This window comes from Columba livia, chromosome 1 (assembly GCF_036013475.1).
Source record: "Columba livia isolate bColLiv1 breed racing homer chromosome 1, bColLiv1.pat.W.v2, whole genome shotgun sequence".
NCBI classification, from domain to species: Eukaryota; Metazoa; Chordata; class Aves; order Columbiformes; family Columbidae; genus Columba; species Columba livia.
Genome location: NC_088602.1, coordinates 154,809,834 through 154,837,791, shown reverse-complemented (window position 1 = coordinate 154,837,791; position 27,958 = coordinate 154,809,834). Strand labels below are relative to the sequence as shown.

Below are 27,958 nucleotides of genomic sequence, written 5' to 3'. Positions count from 1 at the left end.
TTTTGTAAGTGGGCAAGCGGATCTCATTATTGATCTACAATTAAACTCAACTGTGGGGTCATACCATCCTATTATCTCTTGCAGATTAAACTCAGGCTGTCTCTTTTCATTATTGTTTCTGGTGGGGTTTTTGAGTGTTCTTAATTCAGGTCAAAAAATGAGAGGCTTCCTCATAAGCATTTTAATTAACCAGATGAAGAATTCTCTTTCCCCCAGAGACCCATGATACCAAATCCAGGACTCAGCACTGCTACCCCTTTCAGACTTTTGTATTTCAGCTCAAATTGTATTTCTGCCCCTTTATTCAACTCAAAACCACAGACAACATATCAAACCCAACCCCCTCTCTCATTGACTACTTGGGAAAAAGAGTATCTTCAAAGTCTGATTTTTTTGACCTAAACATGTGCTTTGCACCCCGCAGCACATGAGGACCAGAATGTATGAGGAAAGCGACCTAAACCTGCAGAGGAAAGACCTTTTTGGCTGTACCTTGGGGCTACACACACCTCACTGCAGGCATCTTGCCTGGCCCAGGCCACCAGCTCAATAGGGTCATCCAGCGTTGCCTCAGGGCTGAGTAAACCCCTAGTGCTTTTGCAGGGCTGTTGGGTGCTCCATCCTCCCAGGGAGAGGATCTTAGTTGGTCTGTTGGGTTTCTACAGAACATGCTGCTCCTTGGGCAGATGGAGAGCTCCTTCCTGGTCCGTGGTGACTCTTGCCCATGTTTGCCAGGCTGCGGTGACTTGTGGTGGCACTCCTGCAGCAAGATGACCTCACACCACAGACCACCCATCCTCCCAGGAGGCTTGTTTGAGGAGAGGAACTGCACACTCCCAAAATACTCACAAGTGAGAAAAGCATGCCCCCAAAGTCTTCCACTCCCCCATATCCTCCTCTATGTGGAGCTGGCGCAGATACTGCTCCTTTCCAAATTGTGGGGTAGTGGTGTGCCGTAAGAGGGGAGGACATTGAAGAGCAAGTACGGTTTTGGGAAAGGCAGCAGCTCCAAGTGGTGGGGGACGAAGGAGAACGTGCTGGGGAGCCAGGCAGTTGTCAGCTGCCCTTGCAGCGGTGAGCAGTATCCCACGGCAGGGATGGTAGCAGTGAGCTTTCTTGGCATCAAGCTAGGAGCCTTTCAAGAATAAAAATGAAGTCTCAGGTGAATCAATACAGACTTTTAGTTAGATACAATTTACGACCAACCTTGTTTGTTTCCCTGGTGCTCGGTAATTAAGAAGGAGAGTTTAGAATAGACTCCCTAAAACCTGGCGATGTGCTGTCACCCAGGAAGCAGGGTGAAATACCTTTTGTTTTAGCCATGGAAAAACTCCTGACAGGGAAGAGTCTGTGTGCCAGATAACATTAACTGTCCTAGACTTACCAAGGACATGGATCAAGGGCAAAAGGCACTGGTCAGCCTGGCAAGGCTGGACATTGTAAAGAAATACTGACTGTCTATAAAGAAGCATGGCTTTATAGTTGCAAATGTGGTATTTTTTCCCATTCAGGAAATTTCTGGTGGTAAAGATTTTGATCCAAAGTGTGATTCATGGTAAAATGGGGAAGGATCATCTGCAATAGAAACCTCATGTCATATTCGCAGAACAGGTTTCATTTCACGAGAAACACTTATTCCTAAAAGTGTGTTATTTGACTGCATTTTCTGTGATTTATCTTCATCGTATTGCCATTTTTCTCTTTTTCCAGTCCTCCTTCTCTGGCATAGTCCCATGTGAAGAGGTGACCTGATGCAGGATAATGCTCTCTCCCTCAGTGGCTTTATATGTAGCTTCTGATACTCACTGTGATATCTGACTTGGGAGCAGGAATGAAGTCAGCTTCTGTCAGACGCTGAAGGCCACCAAAGTTGCCAAATTTTTCATGTTTCCTCCACTTTGCTCGCTGGTTCTGGAACCAGATCTGGATACAGGCAAGAAAGAAAAGGCCCAGAAATGAACAGGAGATGAAGGAGGAACCACTCACATCCAGCTACTTTCCCTACTGCCTAAGTGAGCATCAGAAAACATTGACCTCCGGTTCAGCAGAGCCAGGGACTGAACCTGAAGGGAAACATTGGGTTCAACACAGCACCTTTGCATAGCTTGTGGGATCTCTGCTCTATCATGACAGCCTCTTTTCTCTCGCAGCTCACAGAGAAGCTAGGATCTCCTTGTTCAAGGAGACAGTGGGATGGGGTGCAGCAGGTCTTCCAGGGCTCTCCTGGGAAAGCAGACCCTTTTGTGGTCAAAGCTTTGCAGCAGTCAAGGCACATGACATTCTGCTTTCCCTAGGAAGTGTGATTTGTTGCAAGACAGGACTCTTTCAACCTGTTGCCCAAGACTGGGAAAAGACCCACCTAGATGTTTTGCATCATTCATGGAAATGTAGTAACAGGATTCTTCCTATATTTAGCTGGTAACATTTTGAAATTCATATGAGGAATCTAAGCAAAAGACTCAAGGAGATGCCACCTTCTAAATCACTCAGTAGTCTGAATATGTTATCTGCGATCTCTTTTGCACTGGAAAACACATAACTAATTTTCTCAAGGGAGTTTCTTTCATATGGCAGCTGATTTGACCTGTCTGGTTTCTGGGTGAGGTGCTCAAGCATTATTGTGCAGCCACAGTAGTGCATCTTGTTGCACTGTTGTGAAAAGTTGAATCCCCCTTTCATTGTAGTTTTTAGCTGGCTTCAGAACTTACTGTTTGAATGTAAAAATTTCTTTCTAGGCAAGTGATTCACATGAACACAAGGTGTTATTGATCAAAACCAGCTGCTGCTGGATGTAAATATGTATGTATCTTAAACCCAGTAATGAGCAGCTCAATTATTTCTTCAACTCTTGCCTAGGAAGTAATGGGAATGTCAGGAGCCCTCTGTTATATTGCTGGTAGTTAGCAGTATCTGAGGTTACTGAAAGGACAGTCCTGTTTATCTGGCTTTGCATGTGTTTGAGAACTGCTTAATCTGTATGAACTGCTCCATTCCCTTTCTACCATGCAGGATGAAACAGCAGCATAAAAATGACTCTTTAACACCAACGAAGTGATTGAGGGCAGAGGGGGGACTGAAGCCAAAATTCAGCCTCTGAAGTGCACCTTCCAAAGTCTGCACATAGAACAAGTCCTCACTTCAGGGATTTATTTTTTTTATTATTTTTTTTTAATAAAGGAAAAGCTGTGTTCACAGACCAAAATGCTCTTTTTTGCTCAATCACATCTCCAGCACCCTTACCCCTAAAATGATTTCTCGATGCCCACTCTGAATTTCTTTTACTGGGATTTAAAACTATTCCTCCATGCTCTGTCTACCACAGATAACAGGGTACTGATATACTTTATTGTCTGCATGCTACTAATCTCCATTTTTCCAGTGTTCCTGAGCTATGGCACTGAGACAGAGCACAGTATTCCAACGTGTGTTCATGAAAGTCACACCAGTACTTAAGCCAGGGACAAGTGCTTGCTTAATCCTTCCTGAGATTTCACAAAGGCTCCTTTGTCCTCCCAGTAGTCAGCAGGTTGTCCAAGGAAACAAGAACTAAAACAGAGTGCAGGGGGAGGCTGGTGTGCCCCATGTTGTAGGAACTGCCACCATTTTTCACTCTGTAAGATTGCCCCTTTGCTGTTCTCTTGCAGACACATGACCAATGATCTGGAACTTGCTGTACTAAAGAGTCAGCCTTTCAGTTATTTTCCAGTCCCATAATCTTCTTACCATTTCATTGCACTATCATTAAAGATTTTACTGATTATATAGTCCAAATTCACCTTTGTGTCGGTAAATGGTTCCTGTGAGACATCACCTTTGAAATGTCCTCGTTTGCAGTTGGACACCTGTTGCAGACCTAGCATTTTGTCTACTAGCATGTGTCATCTTGATCTGCTCTGTTTTCTTGATCCAAGGCAAGGTCCTTACAGTCACATGCCATCGATGTTATTACTTTTGTCAACCAAATACACAGGAACATAGAACCACAGAATCATGAAATTATGTGGGCTAAAAGGGACCTTTTATAGATTGTGCTCAAAGCTCTGTGTAACCTGACCTTAAACACTTCCAGTGATGGGACATCCACAACTTCTCTGGGTAACCTGTTGCAGGGTCTTGCCACCCTCATTGTAAAGAATTTCTTCCTCATAATCAATCTAAATCTATCCTTTTTCAGTTTAAAGCTGTCGCCAATAATCTCATCATAAAAACATGAGTTTAACGACATCTATTTTCCATACACCAGTGTTGATAAGAATTAAATGTATTACCCTTTATTTAATTATTTGTTAAGTGAGACTCATATCAGCTTTATCACTGCTTTGCCATGTTTGGCTGACAGGCCAGTCATTATCTGGTCATCCTGTTTACCCTTTAAATACTGACATAACATTAACTTTCTTCAAGGCCCCTGGAACTTTTCTTGTGCTCCAGGACTATTAAATAGCAACAGTGATGACCTAAAGTGCTTCTCAAGCAGCTTTTTAAGAACTACTAGAAGCAAGTCACCTAGATGTCTGCGTTTAAATATACCTATCTGTAGCAGCTGCTGTTCAACATTGTCCTTATGGAAAGTGTTCCATCATCACCATCTGATACTACTACCTTAACTGACGTATTTCCAAGGATAGAGCAGAAATTATGACTGAACATCTCTGCCATTTCTACATTATCCTTGACAATCTTACTGTTTCTATAAAGTAACAGATATAAATATAATTGTTCACTTTTTTTGTTTTGTTCTTAATGGACTTTTATCGAGTTTCTGATGATCCTTAATTTTTCTGACCTAAGCTTTGACCTGTATCCTGCTGCTTGGATTACTCATTTTTTGTATATATATTTATTTTCCTAACATTTACTCATCCATTTTTCTTCATTTTGTGTTGCGTGTAGGCATGCACACATGCAGGGATATAATTCGATCTATCCACTTAAACTATTTCACAGCAATCATAGCTTTCTTTCTTGATTGGAGGACACAACCTTTTTGCACAGTTATGAAACATTTCACTTGGGTTGCCCAAGGGCTGCTCACTTGTTTTTTTTTCTCAGTTAAATTATCTCTCTGAAGTAATTTGACATATACTGCTTTTTGCTTTGTCAAAACTATTATTTCAAAGTACAAAGAGCATATACAAATTCTCTGCACTCTGTTTCATTTATATTTGACAAATGCAATCAATTAAAATACAAAAAATTGCAACTTGTACCATAGCCACTATTAATTTTTAGTTCTGTGGTCAGTTTGTCAGCCAAGATGAGGTCAAATGCAGAATTCCCTATGTCGTGCGTAACACTGTCTGAATTGGGTATTTGCCATCTGCAATTCATACACAATGTGCTTTTAACTTCCCTTGTGTACATCTGAGGTTGATGTTTCCCGTGATAACTCTTTTTCTTCCCCCCCCCCCGCTTCAGATCATAAAATACTTTTTAAACAGAAGATTGTCCTTGTCCTGTTCTTTCATGTGGTTTGCTGTTCTCTTTGGAACACTGACTGATAATCCAGACTGTGCTTTATATAATTGGAAATGCATTGTGGGTGCACTGATATCACTAATGGGCATATTATGGGTATGCTGTTCCAGTTTTCCCTGTCATCTAAGTATGACGCAATATCACCATGGTTAGTCAATTGACCCAGGCATGTCATAGTCAATAAACTGCTCTATGTTGAACTTTGATTGTTAGAGTGGGATATGTGCATAGAAGTACACTGATGACTCTAGCATTATGGCAAGTATAGAAACAGCCTTGTGCAAAAATAATCACAACAGTGCCTAGTAAACAATACCAAGTCCCAATACACAGTTATATATATCTATATATCTATATCCATATAGATATATAGATATGTCAATATAGCAGATTTCTTATGCAATGAACATTTGGGGTCAATTTTGAGCTCAGTCAGCAAGACTACATTACGGCTGGGGGGAACTGGATTAGTTTTCATGCACTGAAATTACAGCCAGGGCATTTATAATCTGTGATATCAAAATACAGAACAGTAAGCAAACATCTTCATTTGGGCAGTTATTTTCACCTTTTTTGAGACCCTGTAGAAGATAGATGTGGATGACAGTTTGTACTGGATGTACATTAGTCTATAAAAGGTTGATAAACGATTAATAATATATTCATAAATGACCGCTCTGTCACTACAGAGTCCAACAGGTTGCTCATAACCATCTGTAACTCATATTTTCTCTGCATTTAGTATGCTTAGAGCTCCTGTTAACCCTTTGATGGATCCGATTTGACTAGTTCCAGCTGGGTGACAAATACTTTTTTCCCTATGTGTAAAAGGAGAGTGGTGATACTGACTCCTTCTGTAAGGTAACAGAGAGGTCACGTATTTCATTACCATTGTCACGAAGGCATAAACCGTTAAGAGTGTACTCTGAATGAAGAATTGGTATAGTAAGTGTAGACTTTTGGAGGCACAATGTACCTGAACTCTGGCTTCTGGGAGGTTTATCTTTGCCGCCAGTTGATTGCGAACATGGATATCCGGATAGTGAGTCACCTGGAAAATCTTCTCCAGTTCCTGGAGCTGCTCTGCTGTGAACGTTGTCCGAATTCTCCGTTTCCCTTTCCTTTCAACTGTGGAAACAAGGAAAGGTGTATCACATTTTTTAGGAAAAGGCCACAGGGCCACAAGAAGGCTCAGATATCCAGCATTTTCTCTAAATTGCTATGCAGCTGGAATGGCACCTCCAACACCTTCTAGAAATCTACTTAACATAGGTGGCTGTCTCCTGACCCAGAAGTGAATGTGAATGAACTCCTTTATCATTCAATGAGTGAGCCAAAAGTGCCCATTTGCCCCATTAATCCACTGTGTGTCAACAGCTATGAAACCCACACTAGCCCTGCAATGGGTTTGTCATCAAAGTCTTTTAGCATTGGACCAGTCATTGACCCCTTTTTGCTCTTGTCTGTCACATGTACACATCTGTTGTTACTTATAATCCTTTATTAACTATTTGTGAAGAAGCCCTTAGTGTAAATGAAATGAAAGAGAAGATACTCCATTCTGTCTTGGTGCTATTCTCATGCCTATAACAAATCACCATTTTTATTCAGCTCATAAATTTTCCATCCCTATCTTTTCATGTCATACTGTTCTTACTAAGCTTTCCTCAAGCTCTAAGGTATTATCATATTCCATTGTCACTCTATTGATTTTGACAAATTTACTCCTCCTCTACGCCAGCAAGATCAAAGAGTACCCGAAACGTGAACTCTGTGGAGCGAAGCCAACCATTCCAGCCTGACTGACTGCTGCTCTCTTCCCACACCTTCCTTTGACAGTATTTAGGGGTAACCAGCAGTTTCACTGCAGTGTGACAATGGCATTAAAAATGTTATCTTACAAAGAAAAGTCATGGTACTCTCCTGACTGCACCGTTGTGGTGTAGTGATTTTCTAAACAAGCTTAACCTTAAGAGCTACAAAGCCTTAAAATCTATGGAGAAGAATATGGGGAACTTTGGGTGCTGTGAATTCCTAAGGGGGCTCTTAGATTGCTCCGTTCTTTCACCTAGTGTGAAGCAGAATACAGTCTTCCTTCAGCACTCCTACACTGTTTTGAAAATGCCCTCCTAGACCAGCGTATTTTATTTAGATCCTGAACTCTTTATGCCACTTGGTGTAAGTTAGAATAAGGTCTAGGTTGTTCTGAAATTATGCTGAAGGGCTGATGTCTTGCAGGGAGGAAAAAGGAAGAGCAGAAGTGGCAGCTGTGGTAGCTGATCTGCAGAATATGGAGTTCAGCCTCATCCCAAGGCTGAAATCCTCTCTGGTGCACATATGGAGTATCTGCCAGCTGACACTGAATGACCAGTGCAAAAAAGCCATGGCCCAAGCATTGTGAGTCACAGGGTTTTTTTCTACTGGCTTGGAAAACTGCAGTCTGATCGGAGCACAAAAATTCTAATATCAGTAATGACTAGGATAAGCTTGCTTCTCAGTGACCTGAAGTAATTGGCAATGACACGATGTTGCTCAAGGAAATGACCTTTTGATCTTCACGGTCTCATGACAACTGCCAATTCATAGTATGTAGCTAGATGCATACACTTCCTAATAGGAACAGTTAACAAGAGGTTAGCTTAGCCCCTCAAAGAGACTTTCTACTTTTCCCCCACCTTTTGTTCAACGATTAGCATAAACTTTTACTTTTGGGGCTGAATCAGTGAAAAAAAGTAACTAAACACCTTGGCCAGTATAAACTGGGCTCTATGCCAACCAGAAAATGACATTTTTCATTCTGTAATTAAAACCTCATTGTGACTCTGTTGACACAGAAAATAAGGACTAAAAAGCTCTGTCCACTGTCTTGGTAGGAAGATGCCTAGGACACAATATCTGGGGACCAGTAAGTGAATGTATTCCATTGTGAATATCTCATCTTTTCTAAACCTTGCTAGTACTTTGAAATGAAACCAGCCATGCAAGAATAACTGGGGAACGTCATTTATCGTAAACACTGTCAATACTCCCATACCTCAGAAACAGCCTAATAAAGATGATGTCCAACACAGTTAAATCCATGCCATTAAACTCTTCACCAGCTTATCAAAGTACTACCCATTAGACTGCAGCACCGGCTTCAGCCCCAAAGGAAAAATGTTATTTACATTGACTCTTGCTGGCACTACTGGGGCAGAGAGCTGAAATGAGAAATATTTTTGTGTGTTTATGCTGAAGATAGCAATGGACATTCTCTCCTAAGAAGCCATGATTTCAAAATTGCATCTACTTGAACATTCGCAAAAGATTACCGTAAGGGGGATTTATTGTTACATGGATTAAGAGGGAAATATCAGTGCTGAGAATATGAATCTCAGAACAATACATCCCCTGTAGATATGGTAAAGCTAATGGTTCATAATGGTGTCTCTTGTCTTGAATATTTTCTCCTCACACCTTTCTGTGGGGGCTGGCCTCCATATCTTCCTGGGAGATGCTGCAGACAGGTGAGATTGAGTACTAGGGTGATATCTTGTCGAGCACATCATGTTCTGTCATACATTAATGAATCTCTCTGCTATATTTGTATCATTGCAACAGATGGCATTTATATTTCTCTAGCACAGGGCAATTCATATAGCAGATCCCAATAACAAGTGAAGTTTGACCTGACTTTGTCACACTCTCAGAAAATGGAGGCCTCCCTGAGATGTCCTGTCTCCCTGAACACTGAGCTGAGCTCTTGCTTCGATCTAGGGTAGAAGACCAGCTCCACAAACCTGAGAAAAGGTGCAGTCCACCTCCAAAATTTCCTGAGTGGAGCAAGAGATCCAAGCTCAAACCATGACCACATGCCTGTTCCTGTAGTCCCAACTGTATATCAACACTTGGGATGCTGTCAGGGTTCTTGTCCTGCCATGTTTTGTATGCCCAGGCAGTTTGTGTACCTTCTAGCAATCGGAAAGCCTCCAGGAGAAAGAGAACAAACCTGCCTACCTCCTGGAAGATTTCTGAATTAGCAAAAAAAGCCCCATAGTTTTTCTAAAATGGATTACATTACTGAACTGAAATATAGTTTCATGACTATGCAAAGGAAGAAAGAAACTGTCCACATTTTAAAATCTCAGATGTCCCATCAGAGATTTTTTTTTTAAAAAGTATATTTTAGTATTCTATCAGAGTATAGCAAATGATGATTTAGCTCAGTATAAACTCTTCTGTCTCATACATTATATAGACTCTAGAGAAAAGGTATGACTGAAGTGGACCATGACAGGATTGAAGTGAATGCCAAAGACCAACCGTATTAGATGTCATTGCAGTAGGCACCATACAAACAGCGATCATTAAGTTCTTGCCTGTGAGCACAGAAGATGACAGCCATCATCTCCTCTTCATAATGTGGAATCAAAGCCAAAGCCAAGACTTTTAGTGCCTAAACCAGACAATACTACCTGGGTTAGAAAGGAGTGGTTTGAATTATTAGGTCATATTAGCTGCAGCACTTCTCCATAGACAATATGTTCATTCATACTGGAGACAGAGATGGCAAAGTGAGTATCTGTCCTTGGCTACCACCTTAACTAGTTGTGGGTGCTGGCAGGACACTTAGTGCAGAGTCCATTGGATTAGTCAGCCTAGATAGACTGAAGAAGTCAGCTGTTACAAACCATGCAATACCATCTCTACAGGGCCAAAGTGCCCCAGTAGCCAAGATCATGAGTCCAGAAAGAGCTGCATTGTCTATCCTACAAAGAACAAAACTGGTGTAAGTTTGGGAAGAAAGTTTTAGTTGAGCTGGGTCATCTTATGCTACCTGAGAGCCAGATCCATTGACAGGCTCACTTGTGCTGGAGATGGAATGGGGACTGGGTCTGCCAGATCTTACTATACTGTGTCCACTGGCAGCTAAGAAGTGTCCAGGATTAGAGAGCATGGCTTCAGAGAAAATAGGCTTATGAGGTTCTGGTGTCTCATACCAGCTTCTTTGGTATGAATATGACCCAGAAAACTTGATGATGGGCAAAATAAACTCCTTATCAGTTCACTCTTACATCCTTCACATTTTTACTTCTTGAGAGGTGAACTGTTTTATAGACAAAACTCTTATGTAAGGGAAGGATCTACACAGTGCTCAGAAGTGTCAATCTTACTGAAACCAGATTTTTCAAAGCTGAAACTCATCAGATTAAACAAAATATAACAACATGAGGTCAGCTATGGGCCAGTAGAGACTGAAGGACAGGCTTTGATTTCAACTGGAATGAAATTAAATTGCTAACAAAATAGACTCCTGTGACCTAATCAAGGCTTTGCCAGTAGGAAATGTAAAAGAGCACATATTTTTTTTTTTTTTTTTTCTGTAAGTAATGAGTAACTCTATTTTTTCACCCAAAAAAATCTATGAAAAAAATACAAAAAAATCTAGGGCTGTATGTTAACATTTTCCCTTGCAAGATGAAACTTTCTCTGACTGTAGCTTTGATACTTCCCTTTGCCTTGGGACCTTAGCTTAGAGATCCCATAGCAAACAACAGCATTCAGAATTGCAGTCTAATAAAGAATGTGGGTGGAAGATATAAGGCTAGAAAGTGTTGGAAGTGTAACATTGGCTTTACAAACGTGGCTCTATAGTCTCTGGGGAAATAAGACTCTGTCTGAGTTTCCTGAGCTATTTTCTATGTAAAAGCTGGGGATATTCAAGTGTGTTTTTATGCTCTGTGGAAGTCATTTGCAGGTTAGCTGACTGCTGGAACCAAGCCTGAAAATACCAGGCAGCTAAATATGTTAGCATTTGCAGATGCTTAGAGATACAGCTGTCTATACATTGCCTTACTGTTGGCATTGGAAGGGCCAGATTCTTCATGTTGATAAGGCAGTATAGCTCCTTTAAATTCAGTAACAGGTTCCATTTGTCCTCTGCAGATCTAGCTTTATTACTAGGTCAGACTTGGAGAAAGTTGAAACATTGGAACTTTGTAGAAATACAGATTCTTCTTGAAGGTGTGAAGTGAAAGGATGAGATCGATGGTTACAAGTTGCAGCAAGGAAAGCTCTGATTACATAATAGGAAAAAAAGTTTTCACCATGAAGGTAGTCTGACTTGGGCCTGGAGAGGCTAAGTCTCCATCCTTGATATTCTAAACTTGACTGGACAAAGGCCTAAGCAACCTGATTTAAGTTGGCCTGGCTTAGAGTTGGGGTTGGACAAGATCGTCTCCAGAGGTCCCTCCTAACTTACTTTATTATGTGATCTCTAACCTTCAAATATCTGCATGGTCTGAAAGTCCCTCATAATTCCTTTCCTAAAAAGGGAATTTAAGCTCGGGGACCTTGATTTTCAATTGCTTATTTACACAGTTTTAGCTTAGCATATTAAAACATATTTCCACTGTCCAATATAACACAATCACAAGATATTAGAGGAATGAGCAAATCAATATCGAAGACTACTGCTTGTACCTGAGTTTGCTATGTAAAACATACCCAGCTTCAGCAATGCCATACTTGGGCAAATTAATTCTGGACTGTAGTCTGTTGTAGTCAAACAATAAAATCATAGAATCGTTTTGGTTGGAAAAGACCTTTAAGATCATCAAGTCCAACTGTTAACCTGACATTGTCAAGTCCACCTCTAAACCATGTCTCTAAAAAACTCATCTACGTGTCTTTTAAATGCCTCCAGGGATGGTGCCTCAACTGCTTCCCTGGGCAGCCTGTACCAATGCCTGACAACCCTTTCTGTGAAGAAATTTTTCCTAATATCCAATCTGAACCTTCACTGGCACAACCTGAGGCCATTTCCCCTTGTCCTATCACTTGCTACTCAGGAGAAGAGACCAACACCCTCCACGCTACAACCTCCTTTCAGATAGTTGTGGAGAGTGAGAAGGTCTCTCCTTAGCCTCCTTTTCTCCAGGCTAAGTAGCCTATGGTACACCTTGCAGGGCTGTTTTTCAGCTGCCCCCTGTACCTGAACCAGTAGACAAATGCTACCTTGGTGAGATCTCTGCAATTGCATCTCCCATTTGCACTTTTGTCAGGCTAAGACTCTATCAAGCCTGCTTGGTGTCTCTGCAAAGGTGCATACACTGGAGGAATAAGGAACTAAAAACCCAAGAGAAGGGCTGGAAGTCAGTGCTGGCATGTATTTGCTTTGGAGTATGTAATCTAGGTAGTTGAAAACTAGTGGGATAAGTTTATCTTGCTGCAATCCTCTTTGTCATTTCTGGGCAGACACCTCATGGTATGCGATAACTAGATCCAAAGATTTTGCTTCTTCTTTGACAAAAAGAGAGAATGCAGTCATCTAAGCAAGTGGCTTTAGCTACATAACCTCAGAAATATATTTTTTTCTGTGTAACAAAGTTGACTGTACCATTTGTTTCTCAGAAAGAAGCTCACAGAAATTGAAAAAGAGCCTCATTATATCTGGTTAAGTTCTGTTTTTCCCTTTTAGCCCCTTTAAAAGAAGATCCTCTCTCCTTTTTAATGAAACAAATTACAGGTATGTGGGTATCCCAGGCAGTTCCTTCCTGTGACTTTTTTGAATATTATTCTGTAGTGGTGATCTTCTGCTTGTGGCAGCCAAGCCCACAGCAAAAACAATTGCAACTTTATAAAATAATTATTATAGAGTGCTGATGGCATTAGGACAAAACATGCTTGTCTGTATATAGAAATGTACCCATGGAAGTCCCTTTCATAATTAAAGAGATGGCTCCCAGCTTGCAAAAGAGCTTCTGCCTCAATATTGAGGTGGGAATGTGGTGGTGTGGATAATCTTTATTAAAGTGGTTTTCCAGCCTTTGTTAAGAAGGGCTGGCATAACCAGCAAGACTGATCCTGCTTGGATGGGTACAATGTGCTCTGGATAGAGCCTCCTGCTAGCCTAATGCAGCATTTAGCATCCAGCTGCTGGCCATTCAGGCATTGTACAAGTTAAGACAGAGTGGCATGACTCAAACTTTTAAAGGCTTGACTTCCATTCCTTCAGTCCAAAACTTCTTGATGGAGAGTTGCTTCCACCCTGGTGCAGAGTTTAGTGCCTCATCGCTTGACAGCAAGGCTGAAATGCAGAGAGGCACAGACTTGAGGCAGTATGAGCAGGCATGCTAAAAATACCAGGCCAGAAACCTGTTAAAACAAGTTGTGTGGCAGTGGCCAGGGGAATTTCTTAGTCTGCTTGTCAGAAGAATCGTCAAGGAGTAGATGGTATGTATGAAACCATTCACGTGGACAGTTCATTGGGGAGGAGGGTGCTCACCATCAATGTGAGCCCCTGATGAATTTAACCCTTCCTAACTGCCAGAAGAGAGATAACAGTTTTTGCAAACGGTGCTGCCCTAAAATGGTGGTGTGCATAACTCTGGCACAGCCAGTGGTCTGTAAAATATCTGCAGGAAGAAGCATGAAGGGCATGATTTGAGGGACCCCAACTGACATGGGCCTGTGTTAGTCTCCATCACCTGATATCTGATCTGTACTTAGGCTAAATGACCTGCACCTTCATGAACTCCTTCAGTTCAAAGTGGATTTGGTGTAGGTATATGTGTAGTTTCCCCATTCAGCTAAATCTCATGCTCGAAACTTACTGTCTGTGAATGTTCATCCGCTGCCCATCTTCACCTTAAACATGAGAGAGTAGTAACCAGCCTAATCCAATAACAGTTTACACTGAAGAAAACAGGGTCCCCACCACTCTCCCCATGCTCTCTAGTCAACCAGCTTTGTCAGAAAACAGCCATTTGCCCGTGGAGAAAGCTGAGATTATTGCAGGTTGCACAGACAGCTTGTTTAATACTTAATTCCTGCTCTTTGTGATTATTTGTTTCTGCAAACCTCTAGACATCAATCAGGCGTGCTTGTTTACATCCCTGGCTCAGAGTCTGTGCTCCCTCCAAGAAAGCATAATTCCATAATTACTTTAGTGTGTAGTCTCTGCTATTTCCCATTTCAGCATAAGGTGCTTGCTAATACAGTAGGTAAAAGGTCTGCCCTCAATTTTAAAGAACAGTAATCAAAAGTATCAAATCTCAGGGGTGTAATGAAAGTTCTCAGACAATTTAGGAGAAGCCAATAAGTACTTGGAAGACCTTTGAAATAAGCTTATCAAGACACGCCATCAACTTTACAAGTGGTCACATTACACAGATTTGACTAGCAGGAACAAACTAACCTCAGGGTTCTGTGTAATTTACCCTTTGGATCCAAAATTCCTGGGAAAGAAGGGTCTGCTGGAAGAAAGCATTGAATGCTAATATTTGCTTTAAAAATATAAAAAATGAAGAAGCAACAGAAACAGAATTTATGATAGTTCCCTCCAGCTGCTGACAGCTTTGCTTTCTTCAGTGCTTACATCAGTGAGACTTTGTGTGAACATAGTCTGAAGGGTGGGAGTAAAGGAAGTGTGTTTCATGCTTTTCATTTAATATCCAGGGTGTGATTATAAGCAGACATTCTTCAAAGGAGGAAAACAAAGAACCACCCTTCAACAATGTCCCAGATAAACCCACCAAAACAAAGTCAATGGTCTGCTGCATTTCTAAATGTATATAGCAATACTGCACTTCAGAGACACAGGGCTGCAGGGACTATTCACACTGACAAACAGAAGACTGCTAAGACAGCTAATGGCAGCAAAATTATATATATATGCATTTATTTTTTCCTCCCGCTTTCCCTTTTCATTTATTATTGCTTCCTTTTGTTATGCAGGACAATGGGATGCTTGTGCCCTTTCTCTCAGTCCCACTAGCATATTCTGGGCAGCCGATATTTATCTGGGACTGTGAGCTTCATTGTCTCTTGGGTGTTTTATAAATGCATTAAAGTAAGTCAGCATATTGGGGAAAAGACTGGTCTGCAAGAGATAAACCATTCTGTTTCACAGGGATACATGGATTTGACCATATTGTCCGCAAATGATCAGTACAAATGAATTTATGGCTTCAGAGAAAACATAAACACTAAGCTAAATATGCCTGCAACTGGCATCAATACAGAGGGGACATGACTTATACTGGAAATTCTCCAGGACTGAGACGATCTCTGTATTTCCTTTTGTCTTCATGATAATTGCCACCAGAATTTGTTAATATGCTTTGGGATCAAAGATGCTATAATAATTATAAAACTATTAGATTAATAACAAGATTCTCGAGCTCTCAGTCAGCAATGTGCAGAGGATTTCTGCTATGGAAATATTTGGATGATGTTAACTCATTATGGCAGCCTCCTCTACAGTGAATAATGGAGATATGAGCTTCAAGAAATAACATTGTCCAGTTGTTTCTATGGCCTGAAAACCCCAGTTTCTGGTGGAATTACTAGCCAGCTCCATTTATGGAATCCTGATCTACCTTGTGCTTGAATTACTGTCCAGAGAAGAAATCCCACAAGACGTGGCATCTGCTGGTGTCTTAAGGTGATGCTGCTATCTGGCTTCTCCAGGGCACTGACTGCTGGAGCAAGGGACTGGAACCATGACCCATGTGCAATGATGGGCATACTTATCCACTGCTTTTAGATGTAAATCGTTACATTGTACACACACAAATGTGTACAGTCAAACTCAGCTTGTGTAAAATACATTGCAAAAGAATTGCCCATGAGGTCTGAACTAGGCTGGGATCTTGTACATGGCAGTCTCCAGCCGGAGCTGCTGTAGGTCAGGCAGGAATGGGGACATGTAGCCCTTTCAGGCTCCAGTGCTCAGCTCTCGTGAACTGGTCAAGTCCCAAGGGCATCACACAGAACGGAGAGAAGGAATTAAAAGGAAAGTGAGAGGTCAGTACTTAATTTGCAGGTTTACATGGATGTGTTACTGTGATGTCAGTAGTGGGTCCAGTCTTGTTTAACCTATTTATCAATGGCCTGGATGAAGAGACTGAGTGTATCACCAGCAAGTTCGCTGATGATACGAAACTGGGAGAAGTGGTTGATACAGCAGAAGGCTGTGCTGCCATTCAGCATAATCTGGACAGACTGGAGGGCTGGGCAGAGAAGAACCTGATGAAATTCAACAATGGCAAGTGTAGGGTCTTGCACCTAGGGAGGAATAACCCCAGGCACCAGCACAGATTAGGGGTTGACCTGCTGGAAAGCAGCATTGCTGAGGTTCTGGTTGACAACAGGTTGACCATGAGTAAGCAATGTGCCCTGTGGCCAAGAAGGCAAATGTGTCCTAGGGTGCATTAGGAAAAGTGTGACTAGCAGGTCAAGGGAGTTTATCCTCCCCCTCTACTCTGCCCTGGCAAGGTGACATCTGGAGTATGGCATCCAGTTTTGGGCTCCCCAGTCTAAGAAGGACAAGGAATTACCGGAGAGTGTCCAGCCGAGGGCTGCAAAGGTGAGTAGGGGTCTGGAGCATCTTTCTTATGAGGAGAGACTGAGAGAACTGGGTCTGTTCAGCCTGGAGAAGAGAAGGATGAGAGGGGATCTCATCAATGTTTATAAATATCTCAAGGATGGGTGTCAAGAGGACGGGACCAGACTCCTTTCAGTGGTGCCCAGTGATAGGATGAAGGGCAACGGACACAGACTGAAGCACAGGAGGTTCCACCTAAGTGTGAGGAAAAACTTCTTTACTTTGAGGGTGCCAGAGCACTGGATCAGGCTGCCCAGAGAGGCTGTGGAGTCTCCTTCTCTGGAGACATTCAAAACCCACCTGGACATGGGCTGGGGGCATGGGCTTAAACTCTGCCAGGGGAAATTTAGGCTGGATATTGGAAAGAAATTCTTTACAGAGAGAGAGTGGTCAGGCATTGGAATGGCCTGCCCAGGGATGTGGTTGACTCACCGTCCCTGGAGGTTTTTAAACTGAAATGGACATGGCACTTAGTGCCATGATCTAGTAAACAGACGGGAGTTGGACCAAGGGTTGGACTTGATGATCTCTGAGGTCTTTTCCAACCCAGTCGATTCTGTGATTCTGTGACACATTCCTGTGCGATCCGCTCTGGGTGAACCAGCTTTAGCAGGTGGGTTGTACTCGATGATCTCCAGAAAGCACCCAACATTCAGAACAAAGACTTTGAAATTCAAATGGGGGCTTAGCAAAATTAAATGTTACTTTCAGCATATCTCTAGGGCTTTTTTTCTTTTTTCTTTTTTCTTTTTGCTTACAGTACAGCCTATAAGTTCAAAGTGCAAGAGGCATTGCTTCCTATAAATGATTTGTGATAAGGGCATAAATCTGTTTAGTTTAAATGACACTACATTTCTAAACTGCTTAATCACAGAAGGTGATTTGTGGGAAAATCAAGCTTTTAGGAGCACTACAGTGTTACTGGCTTGCCTGGAAATATACTCCAAATAGACACTCAGAGTCACAGTCAGGTGCTCTTAGTATCTCAATATGCCCATGAAGGGCATATTGTCATGGCCTCCTCATCATCTTTCTGCTCCTATCCAAAAAAGCACAAGACAAACCCCCGCCCTCCTGCCTTCAAGGTGATTGCATAGCACGCTTGATTTCTTCTGCTCCCTGACAACTATACAGATGTGTATGCTTAGTCAGAGCCCTTCCTCACAAATTATGTAGGTGCTTTAGATAGATGGAGGAAGTCTGTGAGAAAGGGATGAGGGAACACCCAGCCAAGGATTTCTGGTGTCTTTCACATCAGAAAGCTCTCTCAACACTGAGGTTTGTGTCATTTCCCTGGGTGCATGTTGAAGGCATTCTCAGTGTGGGCCTGAGGGAGGTCTTGGGGACACCTCCATAGCAAATGCTGTGGGCATTTGGCATTGCCCGGGTGCCTTATTAGAGAACCCACAACTGTCCCATAGCCATCATGCAGAAGGTACCTCTGAAGCACTGCAGAGTTGACGGACATGGAAACATAAGTTCATTTGCTACCAGCTTGAGCTGTAAGGTTTACAGACTGCTCCCAAGGATGGTGCCAGTCTACCTCTCCTGCAGGCACTGCTGCCAGCCTCGTCCTGGGAAGGTGACACCAGCCACAGCCAGAGGCGGGAGAAAACGAGATGCCAGCTCTTCCCCTCTAACACAAAGTGGAGGAAGAAAGCTGAAGCTTGTGATGTTGGAAAGGATTTTAAACCCAAGCCTCTCGCTTTCTGCTAAGAATGACACAGTGCATGAACAGGATCTGAAACATCATTGTTTGTGCACTGTGGGGAAAATGCCAGTCCAGTGCTTTAGGATCCTCCCCCCTCCTTCAGCCAGTTTCTATCAAAGGCTCAGCGACTGCGGGAACCGGTAGCCTAGAAAATGGCAGATCATTAAACCTCTGCTTGGTTTCAAAACCCCACTGCCACCAGGGAACAGAGGGATTTTGTTTAAAATGACTTTAAAATATAAGTTGTCATTGAAAGCACCTGCTCGGCTCGGCTCAGTTTTGTGCAGATAATTACATTTCCTCCCCTGCTTTGCTGATGAGGCTGGTATCGACCACTGTGCTGGTCAATGAGGCTAAGTGCTGATTTGGGACAACCACCTCCCTCCTCTGTCACCCTGGGAAAGCCACCTCCCATCTCTGGTGCAATCTCTGGTGTGACTCTCTCCTGCATGAAATATATTCCTTTCTAGCACTCACAGGCTACCAGACACATACTGCCCTGGCTCTTCTGCAAGGAGGCACCGTGATACTGCCCATCTGCCATCAGCTGCCTGCAGCTTACAGGGCAGAGATAGGCTAAAATGTACAGTTATCTTACAAGGCTTCTCTCTGCATCAAGACAGAAATAATCTCCTGCAGGAGGAGGTGGCAGCAGCCTGTCACAAGGCTCATGTATACTATAGCAGCAGCAGGAACAAGGCTTTTGTTTCAAATATATTTCCTCTGCCAACTTGCAGAGTATGGGCCAAGTTAGAGCTGTGGATCACAGTGAAAACAGCTGAGTAACCCTGCATCTCTGGTCACATGAGCCCATTAGGACTCTTCAATGGACTTAATCGAAATAGCTTTTTTGTTTTTTTTTTTCAGAATGAAGTAAATAATAACAAAATATGCAGGAAACACCTTACTGCTGCTGCTGCGAACCTGTTTTCTGCAGTGTAGTACAATTGTCTCTATTAGCCTTCCCTAAAACTCAAAGTACTTAATGCAGTTTTTGTCACATGCTACTAATAAATTGCAGTCTGTCTATTAGGAACTTGTCTTATTCAGGTACCATGCATCCTTCTTAGCTCAAAGTCTCTGTGCAACATATTGGCAAAGTATGTTTATATTGTCCTTTGCTTTGGCTAAGCAATAGACTGCTGTTTATTGGTGCTGATGACTAATGAAATTAGCAGACCTATCAACATGGCCAGGCTTGAAAATTGTGCCTGATGCATCCTGCGTGCCAGACCTACTGTACTTCAACAATTTGCCTGTGCGCATGCTCATGACCTCTTCATCACCTGTGCAGTGGGTCCAAGGGGTGCTGAACACATTGAGCTGATTTGGCATGTTCAGCAGCCTCACTGCCTAGGTTGTGCAATGTCCATTTCCTGGTAAATCGGCATTGCACAACACAGGGACCAAGGCTGCTGAACATGTTAACTCCATAGATTGCCACCCCAAGTCGCAGGGCAATAAACACCCAAAGCAGACTCTATCACTAAAATTGGTAGGGTTGGCAGGCCTGAGCTAGATCTTTGGCTCAAAGGGTGGGTCTCCATGTTTTTGACGGTGGGACTGAAGAACCATCCCTGTAACTCAGCTAGGAGCTTAGCAGTAGAAATACGTGTGATGTCTGCTGGTAGGTATTGCCACGTACACCACTATAAGATACCAGCTGTGTTTTTTGATACTCTGGGATACAGAGGCACTCACCGTGAGGTGGATGGTCCACTGGGAAACTGCACAGCCGATCTTCCTCTTCCTCATGTTTTTTTTTGCCTTCCAAGTGTTTATGTCCTGTGTCCTCACTTAGGAGGGAAGCTGAGCTGTCACTAGGTCTCCTGCAGTGAGCTGCCTGCCCTTTCTTTGCCCCGACCGTGGGTGTAGCACACATGGCAGGGAGAAGCATCTTGGCTGAAGGTAACTCACAGTCTAACTGACTCCTGCTGGTGGAATCTGCAAAGGACACAGCACAAGACAGCTTTGGATAAAGCAACTGTTGTTTAGCACACCTTTCATTTTGTGTGAAAAAAGAAGCACGGGTGTGGTCTAGACACTTTACCATTTAAACCTGATCATATGTAAAATGGCCTTAAACCTTCTGTGCTGTGCATCAATGCCAGGATGACCCCATGTTGCAGGGGCAAGATCCCCAAAATCTAGCCTGTTCTCTGCTTCATTCCACCGTAAAACTTTGAATAGTCCTTGTGGGAGATTTTAAACAAAGGACCATAGAAGTAAGGAGACACAATCAAATGATCAAGAAAGCTCAACTTCTCTGTCAGTATCCAAATTGGTGGCTGCCTTTTCTGAAGAACTCAGAAGGATAGTAGATGCGGAGCTGCTCTGAAAATCTGTGGTAAGATCACTGTGGAATTTGCTGGATCCCAAATGCTTTTAAAAATCTGTTCCTTTCTTAAATATCCCTGTAGGTACATCTATCCTATAGGAAGATAGGCCAGAGAATAGGCTAAAGGTCAGTGTCTTCCCCGATTCAGGTCTATTTGTTTTTCTTCTACATCTGCACTGCCTGATGCTCAGATTTAGACATTAGATAATTTTAAAGGCAGCCTTTTCCTAGGCTGTCAACACCTCCCATCTGCCTTTGTGACAGGTGACATTGGTGATATCTAGGAGGGTACTGACAGCCAACTCATCTTCATGAAATCACCTGCACACTCTTGTTGACAGGACAAACATAAGACAAGTGCATATTGGCCCATTTTAGTGAAATGCAGCCATAACATTAGTTTAGATTTGAGCATGGGCATTATAAACCATCTCACTGGGAGCTGAAAGTCACCTTAGCAGTAACCAGTGGTGACATGTGCTAGGACACCTGGCCCTGTCTGGTGATGAAATTGGTCACAGAAGCCTTGACCACTCTTCTGCCATGCTTATTACTAACACCATCATCTCTGTGTGTAGCAGGGGCATCAAAAAGATTTTTCAGATCAGTTTTCTGCCCTCATTAATATAGTATGAGTCCTTACTCTTCCTTATAAAGGCAAGCAGACCTTGTGAAGACATGCACTGAAGTATAACATGCTGGGAAGCCTCATGGTTTAAGGCAGTGGGTTGTCTGTGGCTCTTCGCATCCCAGAAGAGGTATACCAAATGCTCCCATTCTCCTACCCACTCTTTTCTACATTAAAACCTCACCATAAGCCCCAGTTCTGAGTGCTTTATGCTCTGCCTTTGGTAGATGCAATCAAGCCTCAGGCTTGATTCTTCAGAGACAAGAAAATTGGGTCTATGCTGCTTCAATGGCACACCTGGAATTCGATCTAGTTTTCTTTCATGCCTGGATTTCTTTATTTGGAAAGGTGGAGTAAGAGGCAACACATAAGCATAATCAACCCACTGGGGAATTCAGGTTCCATGGTTAGCATTACTCCAAAGAAAATGTAACAGCACAGGTTTCTCTGCTATTGTGACCAAAGAACATGAGAATCTTAATGCAAGAATGGACTGCACTCCTGAGCAAGTCACCCGCATTTAGGCTCTGGGATTTGCAGCACCTGTGGCTGCTGCCATTTCCCCTCTCTTTTCTAAATAGCAGCAGGTGTGAACCCCAACAGGTTGTAGTGAAAGACACTCCATTTTTTTTAACATATATTTTACTTCTGGTGCAGTGTCTAGAATTGGCAAAGCATTTAACTTTTTAGGGTTGCCAGAGTTTTATTTTCTGAAGAAATAACAAGTTCTATTTGTAACCAGCCTTGGAGCAATGATAATTATAACATCTGGAGACAAAGTGCACTATTCTGCCCTCAGTAAAAGCCCACACAACAGGATTTTTATGGAGGGTTGACACTGACATCAAGAAAATGCAACTATGAAAGCTCTGGAAATTAGCCAAAGCCTCATGCCAATAAAAGATGGTTGTTCAAGTGTTATCTTTTCAAATTATCACCAATCGTTGTGTAAACTTTTAAACACAATTGCATGTGTCCAGCCATGCTGACCTTAAAAAAACCTGGTATGAGGTCTGCCTCTGTGTTTGAGGCATATTGTGCAAAATGAAACACATTTAATTTATTTAGGATCAACTGGGTTTGAGTTTTCTGGTGGGAAAATAGGTGAGGTTTTGAACAACATTTGTGGGATAAAGGAGGAGGACAGACAGAGTGGTCACTAGCATGGGGCTGGGGTTAAATGATTTGCTCAAGAACTCAGAGGGTACCAGTTTTAGTGTAGGTTCTGAGCCCGGGATTTCTATCTCAATCCCCCATCTGTAAATTAAGGACTAGTTGCGCTGCCTTGTTAGATGGGATCCTGCAAAGATGAATGTTTTGTAGAACTAATGGTGCTTATATCCTGAAGTAATGTTTGCATTGCAGCCTGCTCTATTGGTTGCTGTCCTGAACAAGCAAGGAGACCATCTGAAGTGGTAGTTCTTTAGGCCAGCCATTTTTTTTGGAGCATATCCATGTGACTCTGGCAGAGAGCTCAAAAAAATACCTATGAATTGCCATCTGGTAAAGTTTCCTTCAGGGAATGCAGGTTTGTTTGTTTGTTTGTTTTGCTTTCTTTTGTTTTTTTCAGGGATGGCAATGACATTTCAGCCTGGCACAACACGAGATATTTGTTACTATTGTGCATAGAAATGACTTTGGCTTGTGGCTCAAAACGGTCTTTTTGGCTTGACCTTCAATTGTGTGGGAAAGCATGGGAAGTTTCAGGCAAGATAGGAAGATTTCTTTTTGGAAGCAAGAGGTTATTTGAAATGACCTAAGTTCCATTTAAGCCTTTTTGTGCAATCACTGGAGAGAGACAGACCTATTGTAGGCATAAGGCTTATGATTTTTAGGGTATTACTAAGGCTGTGAACAGAATCTGTCACTGTGAAGTGCAAACAGCTTTTTATTGTGCTGTTTTTTCCCTTGCTTCCCTATATATATATATATATATTTTTTTTTTAAGGTGGGTCATTTTCCATTCTAATAGGTGGGGTAAATTGGTGATATCAGCCAGGTGGTATCTGTTCAGTTATATTCTTTCAGCTGTTTCCTCTTTTGCAATAAAGCTGGGTGGGGTGTTGCTAAAGGTGAAGTAAACAATCACCATATCAACATTTGTGTGTGAAGCAGCAGTTATATTCCTATTAATTTGCATATCCTTAACATAATGGCGCATAACACAGGCAGAATGATAAAATGGCTGTATCTGTTACTGCTTTTGCTATTAATTTCCCAGGTGTAACTTCCTCATCCAAAGCTCTTATTGACTTGATAAAGGACCTCCTGTTGGTGGAACCTCACTGGCAGAAACTGGGGGAGTAATGAACAATTATTTCAGATGTACTTTCAAGCACATTAAAATCAAGTTCCCAGGGATTTCAGAAGAAGTATTTCTTCTGAAATAGGGTTGCTAGTGTTCTCTGTTTAAAATGAAAGAGTTGGCACTAGGGAGATCAGCACTTGTTGGGTGTTTATTTGTGTCCCTTGTAAAGGCCATGGTTACCCTTTCTAGGGATTGTGACAAAAAGAAGAGAGGGGAAAGCATAGACTGAATACTAATATGTCTTCTTGTTCAGTATTCTTTTTTTTTAACTTGGTAAGAGTCTTTCAAAAACTCAGAAACTTCAGTAGACTTCAGATAAACAGCTCTAGCTCCAGGTCCTCTGGTAGTTGTGTTTGTGCAGTAAACTCAGAAATGGCTAATGCTGCAAATGTGAAGTTGCACACTCCTGAGAAGACTGCACACTCCTATTCCAAGTCCCACTGGAATTACGCTTGCAAAAACCTGTGGCCTTAGGAGTCAGACCCAGAAATCTTTTCATACATAATCAAGTCCTGCTTCAGCTTTCTGTGAAAGGCTGGCACTGTACACAACATTTTTTTTGGCTGGTTTGTTTGTTTTTGTTAAAGAGTCATAAAATAATGCAGGTTAGAAGCAACTTCTAGAAGTTATCTGATCCAGCATCCCTGGGTTTTCTCGGGAAAGGACTCCAGGCTAAGTTTTGTCTCTGTCCCTCATTTCTGATAATCTGCATCTTCTGGATCTCTGGTCCTACCCATCGCCTCAGCATTTAATGGCTAGATTTAGACTTCAGGACAATCATGATCTTGGTATACAGACTGCCTAGATCAGTAGATGAGCTGGATGATAATTTCTGGCCTGGGTATTCAACTTATGGTAGTCACGAGTATGTATGAGGTACCAGGTCTTGCTCTCATGTGGATCACAGCTTGGCTCAGATACATACCATATTGGATGTGGAAAATGTTCTTAAAATCCATAGTAAGATATAACTCAACCTTGACCTGTAGTACTTCCTTCTTTGCTGCTGCTGAACTGTTCTGGGAAAGAAGATGAATTTGTGGCCCATTCTGGAATTTCCAACAAGTTCCCTAGCTCATTTCCGTTCACTGACTGAGCCAAATTAGATATGACTGACTATTTACTCAACTTGTTTAATGCCAGTGTTATATGGCATGAAGTTGGATGACTTTGATGAAATGCAGCAATTATCCCAAGATGTACAGCATAGGGTATTGCACTTCTGAAATAAATAAACCTTATCTGCAAAAATTGGCAGTTCTGCTGAGAAAGTAGAGAGTAATAAACTTAGGTATCTCTTTGGTGTTAGTAAGAACCCAACAGCGAAAAACCTTCGTTTTCATTCTCTTGTTTAAACATTCTTGATCAATGGCAAAAGCAACACACAACAACATTTTGGAGTATTTCTATGGCTTTCCTGTTCTCCCAGCTCTACTGACAGTTCGGTGATTCTCCATACTATTTTCATTAGTTAACATTTTACATTGCCTTAAGTATATTAATCCAACTTTGCTTTCCAGCAGGGGAGAGAAGAGTCACTATAATCCCTTGCTACAGCTACAGTTCTCTCTCTGGCTAGGTGATGAAGTCAAAGGCAAGGCTTGGCTGTTCTGCCTGCATTGCTTTCAAGGTGAAAAATTGATTGTACTCTCAGGTGGAGCAATTTGGGATGAGACAGCACTAGCAGTGTAGTAATGCAATCCTAGGAACCTGCCACATCTGCATTCAGATTTGTCAGGCCTTGTTCTTGGAGCAGCATGCTTAGCTGAGACACGCAGTGAAACAGGGCTTCAACATATTGATCGCAGAACAGACTTAATATAAATAGGTCCTATCTCTGCCACGCTTCTCTGTTCCCAGAGAAGAGACTCCTGTTGTTAAAATGCAGCTCTATGGTCCATGATATGAACAACACTGACTTCATTTTCAGTGGTGTTATCTGTCTCACTTTGGATCCAGTGGCACAAAATAACTGCTGTGGGCTCTCTGGAAAGGACTTTCAGCTCACAAAAGCTCACTCCCATGGAGCTCACACCAGCATTTTCCCCCCTTGGCAACCTGGCACCTGGGCTCCATTGGCATATGGGCCCTATTATGCTTGCACCAGTAACAGCTATGTCCTTGTCTGCCTCTACAAACTACCAAGCTCTCACTTGTTTCAGGACTGTATTCAAAACATGGCTTGGGTCTGCTGTTCGGGTGTGATCTGCACTGGCAGCTTTAGGAAGCCTCTAAATGCTGCAGTCCTCCCATAGTACCAGGGGTGAAAGAGCCAAACACGACTAGCTGTGGCTTTCAGCAACCTTGGCTATCATTGAAACTGCCCTTTGAGCAATGGGCTGGACTTCCAGATGACCTCGAGAGGTACCATCCAACCTCAGTTATCCTATGTTTCTGTGAAAATTCATCATCACACTGTCCCTTTTCCTCATACGCATTTCTGTGCAAAGTCACAAGTACTGGCACAAAGGCAGTGCTTGCATGCTCAGCGCCAATGCTTGGGGCTCCCATGGCTGTGAGATGTGCTGTGGGCTGACTCTGCCTCGTGGTCAGGAAACAAGCTCCCTATAGAGCAACTGAAGTTACTCTGCACCCGAGGTGAACAAGCAAGTGCAAATCTTGTGCAAAGTATGGCTGAGAGGCAGCATTAGAGGGACAGGGCTCAGTCCCAGCTGGTAACTAAAGTTATACTGGTGAATGTGGTGCTCACTTCACTGTAGTTTCCTGAACAGTGTAGGTTTTGCTTCCCAAACCAGGTTGGTATCCAGTTTGGACATAAAAAGACCTGAAACTATCCAAATAAGCAATGGTTACTTGGTTTTTGGAAAAACGCTCTCTCCCTTACTACTGGATGGTTCATCCAGTCTCCTGGGAAATGGGGTCCCGATCTACGAAAACGTCTCTGTGCTACAAAAAATAAAGTGTAGCATTAAACTTTGTTAAAAGCAGTTGAGTGAGAGGTAAGCAAAAATTTTCTGTCAAAACTACAGGTCATTTTTCAGTTAAGTGGATGTGTTTACATACATAAACCACCTAATTTTTCATGAAAGATATAGATTAAAAAAGAAGAAATACTAGATTTGGAAAATTTTGGCTATTGGTCTTTGTTTAACGAAAAACAGAGACAATTTCTGTGTAAAAGTTCACTCAGGGCCGAAGTAACTAAATTGAGGAAACTGAAGTCAAAAAGGCTAATGTACTTACTGGTTTGCTAAGACTGAAGATATGCTAGTTTTCTACTAGCTGATTTTATTTAGTTCATGAAAGGACCTAGTGTCCCTGATGATAAGGAGAAATTATTAAACACAAATGCTTTCTCTTTTCTTGTTCCAGCAATTGAGTTCTAATGCTCCTTAGCTACCATTACCCTTACAGACCATTTCTCCTGCTTGAGGATGAGTGGTAGAATTTATCAGAAAATGGTAGTGATATGAGATTTGGCTGTAATTCCAGACAACGGTCAGCTCTTGATATAAGTGAAACTGCAACAACTTCATTATGTTGCAGCAGTTTTAGAACTGCTTCCTGAATTTGAATGCCTGTCCTTCCTTACGACGGGTTGTTGTTGTTATTATTATTATTATTATTAAATAATGAGAGTATTGTTTTTAAAAGGGAAAGACACCAGGATGTTGTATATGTTTACAGTACACACTTCTCACTGTTACTGCAATAACATTTTAGGTTGCATACCCACAGCTCCAATGACACTGGGGCTTCGTAATGTACAAAATGCCACCAAAGGCTGGCAGCAGAGTCCAGCCTACTGTAAGGTTGAAAGCAAATTATTTGTAAAGATTATTTCTTTAGATATAATGACTGATTTGTACCTGCTAAGGGAAATCCCAGGTTTTTACAAAAGCTGAAGTCTAAAAATTCTACATAATCATGTGGGATATCTTTAGGAGTTAAAAAGAAAGGAGCATCTTAACTAAGTGTTATAACTGGTACTTACCAAAGGCCAGTGCTGACCCTGCTTTTAGGGCTGGAGGTCTCTCAGCGTGGTTACTTCTGTTCCTGGTTTCACTGCTCAGGGCAGTGCTGGCAGAAGGTTTCTTTAAGATTTCCTCAATGGAAAAGGACAGGCTGGGCTTCCCCTGGCCAGCACATGCCTGAGGGTCTGTCAT

The 27,958-nt window shown here is 42.2% G+C and overlaps 1 protein-coding gene across 1 annotated transcript; it reads right to left on the bottom strand.

The window, feature by feature from the left end:
* ISX (intestine specific homeobox) lies at positions 1-27,958 on the bottom strand. The gene is made up of 5 exons (XM_065039578.1): positions 27,787-27,958; positions 20,259-20,501; positions 6,455-6,606; positions 1,807-1,923; positions 1-1,135 (listed from the first exon to the last, which is right to left on the bottom strand). Exons 1-5 carry the CDS (start codon positions 27,956-27,958, stop codon positions 899-901), a joined length of 921 nt encoding a protein of 306 aa, XP_064895650.1. The 3' UTR covers positions 1-898.